General features: G+C 35.4%; 1 protein-coding gene across 7 annotated transcripts in view; it reads left to right on the top strand.

Annotated features, from left to right (window-relative positions):
* Positions 1–14,114, top strand: part of DCC (DCC netrin 1 receptor) — a 1,086,625-nt gene that overhangs the window by 801,262 nt on the left and 271,249 nt on the right. For all 7 annotated transcript variants that reach the window (XM_077892657.1, XM_077892647.1, XM_077892640.1 and 4 more), the window contains one exon: positions 4,131–4,180. In XM_077892657.1, coding sequence (XP_077748783.1) covers positions 4,131–4,180 — 50 coding nt within the window. The remainder of the gene's footprint in view (positions 1–4,130; positions 4,181–14,114) is intronic.

Below are 14,114 nucleotides of genomic sequence, written 5' to 3'. Positions count from 1 at the left end.
CCATTTGGGATTGTAGAATATCAGATCTAGGCAGCCTGGTATTTAGTGTGGAATGTAACTAGTTTTGCCAATTTGTTCCCAAACACTGTCTCTTTAACTAGTTGACAACTGTAGCTCATTAAAATATTTTATGAGTCAATTAATATTTATGAATTTCCATGCAGGCTTGCTCTGTGCCCAAAAGTGGAGGGAACCAATTTCATAGGCAAACTTAGCTTTAAGAATGTGCTTCTTACGGTTGTCACTGGTATTTATTGAGTACTTATTAGTGCAAGGCCTTGCTCTAATCACTTTGCTTTATTAACCTTTAATCCTCATGATACTATAATTTTTTCCCTACTTTACAGATGACAAAACTAATATTAGAAAGAAGTCAAAGGTAAGCAGCAGAGCCAGGTCACATAAGCTAGTAAGAAAAGGAGCAAGATTTAATGTGAAAAAATCTTGAATTTCTCTTATTTTGTAATGAATTTCTCATATGAATTGCTTGAAGTACAAAGCTTGTAATCATATATCAGTTATTTCAATCCATAAATCATGTTCAAGACAGCACACATTTGGTAAAGAGAGGGATTCAAGTGTCTGTCCATATGGACATTCAGTTACAAATGTGGGGACTTTATGTACTCTACAGAATGTATCATCATATCAAACCACCATGTGGCACCATATTGAGGGGAGTTTCTAGACCAAATACCACAGATTGGCTTTAAGGAACCTGTTGTAAATGATAAATTGCTTGACATTTTAAAGAGAAAACAATGAACTATGGTCTTCTTCTTTTCCTCATGAGACAACAAAATATCTTGGGAAATCAAATAAAGAAAAGCTCAAACTAATGTGGATTCCATTTACTTCCACCAAGCAATTAACCCTATCTACTATATCTCAATAATAGGGGAATTGATAGTGAGAGGCGAGGAGTGGAGATAGATAACTAAAAATGCTACAGAAGAAACTCTCTACTTTATTTCCTGATTATGTAAAGCAAGAATAGTCAATGTGCTAGAAGTTTGTGAAGTTATACGATGGAGCACTTGGCATTTTTTTCAGTCGGTGCCTATTTTAATCTTCAGTGCTTTACAGAATAATTTGAATATGGATCCTCTTAAATTCTTCTTCATTGTGAGGATGTCAGTCTATTTAATTTTTTCCGATCACACACATTGTTATTATTTCCAGCATATTCTATTATTTCCTCTTTTAAAGAAATAGACTGTGGAGATGGTCTTATTAAAGCCTCTGCATTCTTGCCTTTCCTGAAAACTGGACTGGGATGTCCATGGGCCTGTGAAGGTAGTTCAGGGAAGTCTGTTGCATTAATGAAACATTTGAGAAGAGTTGAGAATATAGAAAGATTGCCAAATGCAGAAGAGCCCTTCTATTTTAGCTTTAAAAAAAAATAATCTTAATGTTTTAATCCTAGTAACATAAAATGGAATATAATATATAAAAGAATGAAAGTTTTAGAAATGAGTTTTGAAGGAAACTTATCTATTAAGAATTAAAAAAAAAAAAAAAACACACACACACATACTTTAAAAACTCCACGAAAAAGGACTTCCAAATACCACCAAGCATGTGAAAAGATGTTCCTCATTATTAGTCCTTGGGGAAAAGCAAATAAAAACAGTATATATATATATATATATATATATATATATATATATATATATAATGAAATGACTAAAATGAAAAAGATTCAGAAGTAAAACAAAGGTTGGTAAGGATATGGGAATACTGGAAATTTGCTATATTCTTAATCAGGGTGTAAATTGGTGTGACCACCTTGGAAAATTTTGTCTACTAAAGCTGGATGTATATATAACCCCATAGGGGTTTCTACTGCTATCACTGCTATCAGGATTTCCAATCCTAGGTATATAATGAAGGAAATGAGTGCAGTTATTCATCAAAAGACATGTACAAAAGTTTTCATAGCAGATTTATTCTCAGAGCCCCAAATTGAAAATAATCCAGTGACATTCATCAATAGGAGTAAATATAAAATATAATAGTCACGTATTAGAATATGTAGGAACAATAAAAAAGCAAACAAAAGCACTGAAACTACTGCAAAATGAGCCAGAAAGAATGAATCCCAAGAAATAATAATGAGCAAGAGAAACCAGGCTGAAAAAAATAACTGATTGCATTTTTAGTAAGCTCAAAAGCAAGCTAAACTAATCGATGGTGTTAGAAATCAGAATAGTGGTTACTCTTAGAAGGATATTGATTGGGAAAGGACCCAAGTGAACTTTTCAGGATACTGAAACTATTTTATATCTTGATCTAGGGGGTGTTTAAATTCACATTTAACACACCACACACATATAACTTTATCCAATAGCGCATATAAGATTTGTGCATTATACTATGTGTATGCAAACATTAATTTTAAAATATAAAACTGCAAAAATAAAGCTTGTTATGACTAAAACCTTGAGTATGAAAAAGGTTTTATTATGTCTTATAATCTTTCTGTTAATTAATCAATTAGCTAATTAATTCAACACATATTTGCTGCACGTGACCCGCATGCCTGACACTCTTTGATACTGAGGATTCAGCATCAAAAGAGACAAAAGGGACAATGTCCCCATCAAAAGGGACAAAAGGGACCCTGTGGGGATTATATTCTATATTTGAAAAGAAATATAATATGAACTAAAATAAATAGAATAAAAAAGCCTATTTCTTAAATCATAAAATATTTTTTGAAAGAATTCTTGCTGACCTAATTTATGAAAACAAGCCTCCGGTGAGCTTTTTTTTGTTTTTGTCACAAGCTGTGTTGACCACAACTTTCACCAAGTACTAAGATAAGAAATTCAAAATGAAAATAAAGCAAGTGACTATAATTCTTATGGTGTCCAGAAAGGCCCAGGAGCTAGTATTTAAGTAAGTATTCATTTGTTCATGTAATCGAGTCAGTAACTATTAATTGAATGTCAGTTTGTGGGCTGTGAAGATTAATCAGACATGTATCATGCCCTCATGGTGATTACTTTTCAGAAGGCAAACTCAGAGTAGGGCATAAGTGAATTCATATAGATGAAGGTAAATATAAGGACCCTAGAGAAAATATAAGTACCCTAGAGAAATGTAGATATTATCCAAGTTCAATTTCAAGAACGGGCAACATGACAGAGAAGGGTCCATAAATTCTTGAAAATGCTGAGAGCATTTCTTTTCTGGTAAATCAATTTGTCATGAACACAATAGGGACTACTCATTTTACAGATTAATACGTGGTAAGCGTTTATTGAATACTATTTGCATTTCTTTTGTGGGGCAGAGAGCTTTATTCTGTTTATGACTCCTCTAGGACATCCAGGATAGTGTCCGACACATCCCAGCCATTTAGTGAATGGTTATCTTTGAATTACTCACGTGATGGAATATTCACTTTTTGATATGGTAAATATTCACTACAAGTATTATGAAGAAAGCTGTGCACGTCCCTCCTTCTTCCATGAAGGAATGTGACAATCAAAATGCAGACAAAAGAAAAAAATAAACCTAAAAAATCCACAAAGAAAAATAAACTACTTTTTTGTTAATGGAACTGATTCGATGAATATTATTTGATAACCTGTTTGCATCGCTCACCCATAGGTTTAATTACAGGCATATATAAGGACAGATGTATTCCTTTCACTTTTTAAGAGATAATAAAGATTGCGGTAAGAGGATTAAGCAACATGAGTGACCATTAGCATGACACATTTTATAATAAAACCATGCAGATCCTGAAATACACAATATCTTAGGCCTTTAAAACCACTCTAGGAAATCTCCTGTGTGTTTTTATTGGTTTCTCTGGGAAGGTTGTAACCAGAAAGCTGTAATTAAATGGCAGTGATTGCTATCATGACAGGTGCTCTCTTGCCTAACAGTTTGGAGGTGGGGCTATCTGCACAGATTCTTATTTTGGTAAAATGAGAAGAAATAAACAGAGACAGCTCTTTTTCATCTCTCCAGGAAAAATGTTGAAGCACCACCTGGATCAGCCTCCCTAATTACCATGATGAACTGTGAAAGTCATGCTTTCTCTTTTCACAGAGGGCTTGTAGCTTGTCTTTTCTGACTTGGGCAGTAACCTTCTCACCTTGTTTTGTTCCTTTTAGTGCCAAGTGCCCCGCCTCAGAACGTCTCCCTGGAAGTAGTTAATTCAAGGGTAAGTCATCATATGGACAATCATCTTATGGTTTCACTCATACGTGGGATATAAGAAATAGTGAAAGGGATTATGAGGGAAAGCAGGGAAAATGGGTGGGAAAAATTAGAGAGGGAGACAAACCATGAGAGACGCCGGACTCTGGGAAACAAAGAAAGGGTTGCAGAAGGGGAGGTGGGTGGGAGGATGGGGTGACTGGGTGACGGGCACTGAGGGGGGGCACTTGGTGGGATGAGCACTGCGTGTTATGCTATATGTTGGCAAATCAAACTTAAATTAAAAAAAAAATCAAGGGTAAGCCATAGAAAGGTTTACTATTTCATTCGCTACACGTGTGCTTTTCACTTGCCCATCCGTTCACCTCCTTGGGTGCACGGTGGTTTCCATGTGAGGAGATGCTCCAGGACAGCACAGTGGGTGAGCAGCATGGATTCTGCATCTTCAATCACACTTGAGTTAATTAAAGGAAGAATTTGTTTACTAATAGCACACAGTTTTATAAATGTGATTAAAGGCTGTTCCATCAGGAAGCAAAGATGTCTATTTATTTATATTTACCAGTATAGGATATAATGCGCTAGAATTAACAGTCGATTGAGGGAATAAACAAAACTGTCACCTTGAAAGAGGTGGAATACAGACTGCTTCCTGTTTCATCACCATCCCTATCGTTCACTTATAAATATATGCATCAGAGGCTGTTTTGGGGTCCAATGAGGTTATGAAGCAGTGTTATCCGGTGATTAATATCTTCCTGGCCTGGAACATTGATGTAACTTTCAAAAGAATTTAAATGAGGCTGAGTATAGCTGAAGATAAGGAGCCTAATGCCAGAAATCGGTCTTCTATAAACATCTCTTTATTTCAAGTATTCCTTGGGGTTGAAAATAAGCTAAAGCCATGTCGTATGGTAAAGCAAACAAGAATTGGTTTGGTTTGACTATTTGACCACTTGGTTGTGTGCTCTCAGGGAAGTGATCTCACTCTTCCCGGGCCTCAGTGAGGGCAGATCAGTCTAAGCTCTGGGACGCAGCAGGGAAATTTTATGAGTCTTCAAGAAAACCATACTCTGGTTTTTATTCTAGCTTTCTCTTTTAATAACTGTATGTGATCTTGGAAAAGTTTCTGACTTCAGCAACCCTCTGTTTTTGTATTCATGGAGTATGAATGTCAATGCTTTCTGTATTGATTTACCATGAAGAAGTAGTAATAGAACACATACAGAGGATCTAATTTTGTGTCAGTAGCTATTCACTCAATGTACAATTCCATGCCAGACCTTGCAAAAATCTCCAATGAAGCCCTGTGTTATGACTATGATCAGATTTGCCTCTGTCAAATGAATTTGTCTTTTGGGACAAGTGAAAAGTCTCTAAAATTGTTAGCCTCTTACTTTTTTATTCCCCATATTGGATAAGAACTAGTAAAATAAAATTTAAAATTAGAAGAAGTAAAATAAATAAACTTAAGGAGAAAACAATGAGCTAAAGGAAAATAACCAGAAGTAAATATCCCCTAAAAACTATATTATTATTGGCAACAACATTAAATGTTTTGCATATGTGCCACTCAAATTAGGAGACTGCTGAATCACAGTCAAGTAGATTTTTACGGTTATTGTAGGTTGTTAATGAATGAAGTTTGGAAAACCTACTATGATTTCTCTTGTTTTAATGACTTCTTTTTATTTGGCTTTTCACCTGCCTCACATCATTCCTCCAGAGAACTCAGAAACTGATACAAACTATTTCATGCCTATGTGTCTGTGGTCATATTCTTTAAAAGTCTACTCCAGGAAAGATGAATGTTTTCTTCTGAAATGTGAATAAGGCATTATTGAATGACCTTGGATGCTGACTGTATTTAAATATGGATTTTTACTGCCCTGATAAGGGAATTCCTGTTTTGCAAAATTGGATTTTCAACTGATTTCTATATATGTATACAAATACCGCGGCCTGTACTCTTCTATAATATGCAATGCTTGCAACAACCAAATATAAGAGCTCCTGTTTCTATCCTCCTGTGGTTATATCTGGAACATTGTATTGCTAGAAAGTCTAACTTGTTCGTTAGCATTTTAGAATGAACATAGCAGGCCCCAGCCCTGGAAAACCATTTATTTGCCTGCCTTTCTCTCTGTTAATCTTATTTTCTAGCATTTAGGGAATTATAAAATATGAGTTTGAATTCTTCTTGGATTCTTCTTGGTTTTTTTACCAAGGAGAAAGAAACTGGATGGCCAAAACACTGTTTTTATTTATTTATTTATTTATTTATTTATTTATTTATTATTTATTTTTATTCCCACTATTGATGAAAAGACAAAAACAAGATTGTATTATGATTTTCTTCTTAGGTGTGATACAAAAGTTCTCAAGTATATTAATATTTACCCCAACTATTACCATTTTAAGAGACAAAACCTATTTAAAAGGGAATAGTTTAGTTGAATAAGTAGTAGTATTATCTTTCAACTAAAAGAATTACATTTATGTTTCTCATTTTACTTGGAATTTTTATTTAATATAGAAGGAACAGAGCTACATTTAAAATTTTTATTCTGTATAGTATTTTCAATTGCTGAGCATACTTCATCATTTTATTAACAGTCAATGAGAAAATTTGGCTGTGCTAATGTTTTTGCACACAGATCTCTAGGATTTCTGTACATAGAATTGAGAAGTCACTATAAGGCATAAAATGACCATTTATAGGTTGTTAAGGTTCTGGTTACCAATAAGCCAACAGGACTGAGAAATCATGTCCCAAGCTATGCAAACAGTATGGTTCTTAAACATTTAGATAAAAGAATGAAAAAGAATTCTGTTACTACATAGTTCTTAAAACCCTCATGCAGCAGATTACCTTTATAAAGCTATAATCATAGAACAGACTTGATTCCCTTTCTGCAGGCTTATGTGAACACAAATTTTGTTCTGAGGGAATGGCTTTATGTAGCTATAGATACTCATTTTAGGTAATAATGAGTCATGATTGTATGGTTATTTCTCATACTAAAATTTCTTTACAAGAAATAACATCTTCGTAAGAAAAGAGAAAATAATGGTTTACAGAATGGACTTTAAAATGTGACTGTTTTATTGGGAAAACTTTATAGGGATAATTTTCTTAAGATTTTTACTTTAAAATTCAATTATTATTTGAAGAAATAAATATTACAACCTAATTAGTTGGCTAGACTATAAAGCGTAAATTATAGACTGGGAAGAGCTTCTACTGGTACTTGACTATTTTCCTATGTTCTGATATAAAAGTTCTGGGAATAAGAACATTTAGAGACGCTACAATTCAAGATGCTTAGGCTCCTTTCCTAGCTCTTTGAGACCTTGGAAAGTCAAGATCCGTTTCATTGATTCACTCAACATTTGCTGTGTGCTTACAATGTATCTACTGTATAATGTGTACACAGATACACATGCATGTATACTTATGTATGCACTGCATATACACCGACTATATGACTACATATACCTAAGTGACCCAGTCTTTGCCTTCATGGAACTCATGGTTTACTAGGAAGATATATGAAAGAAAATTCACTTTTATTGAAACCAAATTTGATCGATTATAACTCCTCAAAGTTACAATTATTTTCTCATTGATAAAATGAAAGGGTTGGAGAGATAATCTCTAAAATCTCTGTGGCTCCAAACATCTACGTCTGTATCTTCACTTGTCACACCATTTCTTCATCATTTTATCTTTACAGATTTAGAGAAAATAGACACATATATCGATCAAAGTATACCAGATTTGATTTACATGTTCAGATGCTTATTGATTAAGCACTGTGGCTGATTACCAAGAATGAAATTTTAAAATTAAATAAATAAAATCCAGTATATCACCAGGCATGGGTCCTTGTATAGGTTTAGATTTTTTAAATCTAAAAACCCACGTAGAATAGTGGATTCCTCTAGTTATATCATTGCACTTTTCTGGTGTTAAAATTCTTACCCTTGAACACCAAATACATCTATGTGGATGTAATTTTGTTGCATTCCTAAAAGCTAATACCCAGTGGGTCACTCACAGTTTGATAGTGTGTGTGATGCCTTAATTGCAACAGTAGATAAAGTGACTGGTGTCTCCCTCTATCTTAGTGCCTCACTCCCTCATGTGAGCATTTTGGCATGCTTAAATAACTTGAAAATTAGTTTAGTAATCATACAATTCCCTTTACCTGGAAACTACCCAAAGGGAGATTTAAAACAGCAGTTTCCAACTCCAGGAAACATAATGATCATTTTGGTCTCAGATATTTTAACATCTTTTTTTCTTTATTTTCTCTTTGTCTTTCTTTCCCTTCTTTCTTTGAAAACAAAGCAGCAAACAAACAAACAAAAGCAAAGCAGAGGTCATCTAAGTACTGTATCATTGGGTAACCTCAGGAGGGCATGTGGCATAATGGAGTAGGTTGGACTCAGGCCTCTGTCCCCTTCATTGCTCCAGCTCTCACATCAACAGAACCTGGGAGTCATTTGCATTTGACTCCCAAATGGGATAGACACTTGTTAGGGATTGTGAGCAAAAGTGTGAAAGTGAGGAGAGGAGAGAGAGTGGAGGAATGAAAAACAAAGAGCCAGTGTGAGTTACAATATCAATTTGCAGATCCTCTGGTCTTTTGGTCTTTGTTTTTAGGTGTTTTTGTTTTGCCCCTGATGGGGAGTGTCTACCCTTGGCTGTCCAGAGGACACTGGAATTTATACCACATCCCGCCTAAAAACACAGACCCTCTTTTTCAGTCTGTGAATGGTGATCTCTGCCTTGCACATAGACGTAGGTCTCAGAGAACTCTTGAAAACAAACATTTTGTTTGTTTTTCTTCCAATCATCCTAAATCCTTCATAAAATACACTTTGGCCACTGAGTTACGTGGAGCTGGAGCTCTGAGTCCTCCCTACAATGAATTTAGTTGGTTCTTGAAATGCATTTATTGTAGAGAAAGAGGACATGCAGGAGACCTTGGGTGACTGATACCATGCAAAGATACACTAAAAACTGGCATTTACAATAATATTTACACTCCAGACTTTGTACTGGTGTTTTTACTCAATCTTAATATACAGAGCATTTCTACCTAATTATCATGTCTGGTCCAGTTATTCGTTAATACAATTCAAGTGGGTATAGATCTCTTGTATTTATTTTAGTTATTGATCTCTTCATTGATGCATTACCTGAGTGTTCTTGGAGTATAGACAATGTTCAGAGGGCCATGACTGAAATAGTCTTGGGAAGGGTGAGAGAGTGGGAACATAATTATAAGGCAGACAATGTTTCCTGATGGTTCTTACAGTCTAGTCTTTCTGTTTCTGCTATAATTTGTAGAATAGACTGGCTATAAACTTTTATGTTATTAAAATCAGACAACATGTAATTAATGAAAACTCTTTCAAGAATAAAACTGTTTGGGGACACCTGGGTGTCTCCGTGGTTGAGTGTCTGCCTTTGGCTCAGGGTGTGATCTCAATCCCGGGTTTGAGTCCCACGTTGGGCTCCCTGCAGGAAGCCTGCATCTCCCTCTGCCTGTGTCTCTGCCTCCATGTCCCTCATGAATAAATAAATAAAATCTTCAGAAAAAAAAAAAAAAAAAGAAGAAGAAAACTATTTGGTCTGTAATTTGGAAAGAACCCATCTTCATATATCTGTTGTCCTGCTTACATTTTTAAAAAACAGTACTTTTTATTGTAGTAAAACATATATAATGTAAAATTTATCATTCTAACAGTTTTTCAGTGTACAGTTAGTTGCATATTGTTGAATCATTACAACCATCCACCCTCAGAACACTTTTTTATCTCCTCAAACTGAAATTCTGCCCCCATTAAATAATAATACCCCATTTCTTCCCTTTCCCCAGGCTCTGGAAACCAATATTCTGCTTTCTTCCTCCTGACTTATTTTATAAAAAATGTGAGGAGACTGATTCATGGGGAAAAAATGTGATTGTCTTTTTACTCTATCTTAAGAGAGAATAAGAACATTCTTAAAGTTTTACATCTTTCCCTTACACAGGGAAATGAAGGATCTAATGAATTATAGTGGTCAAGAATATAGGCCAATGCTTTAACTGGTTGGGAAGAAATACCCCATTTCCCATTATTGATACTGCTTTCAGAATAATTCTGTTCCAAGATCCTATGTTCATGAATTCATTTGAAAAAAATCTACTGACAAAACCAACTGCATAGTTAATAATAGGGAACCAGAAGTATATACATGGAGTTATTCTGAAGTAACCCTGAAAACATAACTTTAGTCACTTGCATCAGTTTCATAACCTATTACAATTTAGACCAGAGCTCTGAACCAGTAGATAAACGGATCCTTTGATATTTTTTTTTTGAAGTTCCAATAAGTCAACAGTTTCTATTTTTTTTTCCATAGTGAAAACACAGTCAATGAATAAACTATGATGGGAAGGATATTTGGATTGTAAAAAAAAATAGATAACCAATTTTCAAATAACACAAATGAATAATGCCAATTTAAATACATTCTGTAAATAATTTCAATAAAAGAATACACTGTAAATCAAAAACATATCTTCATATCACACTATCACTCATCCCCTTAGAGCTGTTTAGAGAATATTGACTCATGGTACTTTCCTAAGCAATATTTCATGGTTTGAAATGTAAGAAATATAAGTCTCCTATTAGAGACACTAAGGGCTGTGAAAAGTATTTTTTTAACTCTGTTTTGGTCAAATGATTTTTTTTTAAGATTTAATTTATTTATTCATGAGAGACACAGAGGGAGAGGCAGAGACACAGGCAGAGGGAGAAGCAGGCTCCACGCAGGAAGCCCCATGCGGGACTCGATCCCAGGAGACCAGGATCACGAACCTCAGCAAAAGGGAGACACTCAACCGCTGAGCCACCCAGGCATCCCAAATGATTTCTTTCTATAGATGTCTTTTATACTAAATAGTATCCTTAAAACTTTTCCCAAGTTACTTACTTTGGAAACATCATATTCCAAACAAGAATTAAGTAGTTCATAAACTGAGCTAACTCATTTCGACAGAAAGTACATTTGTACCTGAATTAATTTAAAATAACAATATAAGTTAAGGGAGAAAAAGAAAGAAGAAAAGTAAATTTATGAAAAAACTAGAAGTGAATCTAGGAATAGTCTTACAAAACACCTATGTGCGTAATAGGGGGTTGAGAACCACCTATGACGTCTCTTACAGGATTCAAATAAATTAAAGGCATGATTAAATATCCATGTCTATATGAACTTTTTATAATGTGAACAGGATTAGAAGAATATTTTCTAGAATGTTTCAAATACTTACATGTTTCATTTTTTTGTTGTGTATTTTAGGGTTATACTATATTGTTCTTTCCAAATTTATTCTCATTACTGCCATCTGGCACAAAGGATTCGGACAAAGAAACTAAAATAGGTTGTAGGATACCACCCTCTTGTGTGTTCTAGCTTCACTTTAATATTACCTTGCAATCTATACTTCATCACGCTCGTTTCTAATGGCTCCATTTCTGGTCGGCTCTGAAGGCAAAGCTCACTTTAGCCTCTCATGAAGCTTAATGAGATTTCCCTCAAGTCATACATTTTTGAAAAGTGGGAGGTTTAATAATGGGCTTAAATTAAATGAACCTAGGTCCAGTGATAAGGTCTCTGATTTTAATTTAGTTCAAGGAAGTTCCCTTATAGTTGGAATGGTTGATTAGTTAGAGGACATGAATAGGTTGAGTCTTACCAGTAGGTAAAAGCAGTCGCTAACTATGTGATTTGAATTTAGAGATGTTGAAACATTTACCTACACACAAAAAAACTTCCTTTACTTGTCTAGCTTTAAAATATTGCTTATCTTAGAAAATAACTGTGAGTATACAAAGTCTTCACCTGTTTATTTAAGAATGAGCATGAGTTATTTTAATTAGCCTTCCTGATATGTCTTTAATGAACACCTAATTTTGACAATAATAATGGCAGTAAATAGCTTTTTCAGCAGGTGTTTTGTACCTGGCAATGTGCTAAGCAATTAAAACACTATTTTATTTACTTCTAATAACCCTATACGATATGTATTAGTTGTTAAACTGATTAATGGAATGCTAACTTTGAGCTGAGCTTATTGCTGGAAAAGCTATAAAGCAGGCAGTCACATCTCCTTCTGTCCTAGAGCTTACTTCAATGCAAATACAGGCAGGTAGACTGATAAGGAAACAAAGGAATGAACAATTAACATAAGAGAATGCTGAGTCATGTGAAGAAAATGAAACACAATAATACGATAGACAAGGACCTAATTTAAATCAGACTATCAGAGAAGACAATTTTTTGGAGGTGACACTGGAGCTGAGTCAAGAATGTGAGAAAGGGTCAGTTTTTTTTTGTTTTTTTTTTTTTTTTGCACATTTAGGATAAAGCCTTCCAAGGAAAGCCCCTAGCTAGTTCAAAAGCCTTCACAAGGGAATTGTCTGTGTGTGATTGAAATAATAGCCATATGCATGGATCACAGATCGCTGGGTCAGGGCCAGATCATGAGGGGCTCTACAGGGCATTGTAAAAATTAGAATTTCATTCTGTGGATGATGAGAAGACGTTTGAAAGGTGAGTGATCTCTTTTTAAAAGATCCCATTGGCTGCAGTGAAGAAAATTGTTAGGGATGGGGCAGGGTGGAAGCAGGGAGACCATTTAGGAGACAATTGAGTGATCTGTATGAGATGATTGTAGCTGGGGCTTGGGAGTCATTTTAGCAGATGGAGAGAGAGAAAATCATGATGTGTGTTGCATTTAGAGCCAATAATATTGGCTAATGGATTGGATATAAAAGGCAGGGGAAAGAGAAGGATCAAGGATAGAGACTAGATTTTTGCTACAGCGAATGAGTGCACTGTGGGGCTGTTTAATGAGAGAAGGATGAGTGCAGAAGAAGATTGGTTTAGGGGGACCAATCAATTAGTTTTTGGACTTTTTTTTTTTATTTTTGTTTTTGGACATTCTGAATTTGAGATGACTACTGGACAAACAATTAAGAATGTCAATCATGTAGACATTCTAGCATATGAGACCAGAGTTCTGATGACAGGTCATGACAGGAGATAAAAATTTAGGAGTCACTGTCGTATCAATGACACCTAGGGAGAGATTACAGTTAGAAAACCAAATGGCTGAAATCTGGAGACACTGCATATTTAGAGATTGGCCAGTTGAGAAGGAGCAAGAGAGGTAGGAGAAGACAAAGGATGACGTCAGAAAAGCAGGGGGCAGAGGGGGTTATGGGTAGGGGCGCTGCAAACTATTTCAGTGCTGATGAAAAGTATAGTAAAATAATGTCAGCAATGCAGCCGCTTGGGAGGGAGCATGAAAATGGAGAGGAAGGCGAGGGAATTGTAGAGCGTGGCCACAGATATTTTTGAGAAGTTTTCTTCCAAAGTGCATCAAAGAATTGGACAGGGATTTTAAGAGGTGGTAGGCTTGAGGAGGGTTTTGTTGCTTGTTTTACTTATTTACTGTCGTTTCCTTTATGAACGGGGGAGACACTACAACTTTTGCAAATAGTGCAGCCTAGAGGGGGAAATTAGTGATGCAGAAGAGACTGGAACATTGTTAAGACTGCAATTCTTTGTGTAGGCAAGAAGGCGGGGGATCCAGCATGCAGGGACAGGTGCTTCAAGCCTTACCAGGTGAACAAGGGCAGAGGGAGTGGGTGTGGATACAGTTCATAGCCGAGGTGAGAAGTGTGACACAAGGTCTTCACGAGCCTCTGAAATCTTGGAGGATCAAGTACTGAGAGTTTGAAGACAGGGAACAAGATGAGAAATTGTTATTTCAGATCTTAGGAAAGAGAATCCTGAAGTACATGAAATTACGATGGCCGAGCAGTGTGAACTGGCCATTTGAGCTTTGGGGTCATGAATTTAAAGTGAA

The sequence above is a fragment of the Canis aureus genome, chromosome 1 (genome assembly GCF_053574225.1).
Source record: "Canis aureus isolate CA01 chromosome 1, VMU_Caureus_v.1.0, whole genome shotgun sequence".
In the NCBI taxonomy this organism is placed as follows: Eukaryota; Metazoa; Chordata; class Mammalia; order Carnivora; family Canidae; genus Canis; species Canis aureus.
Note: the sequence above shows the minus strand (reverse complement) of the source record. Positions and strands in the feature narration are given on the sequence as shown.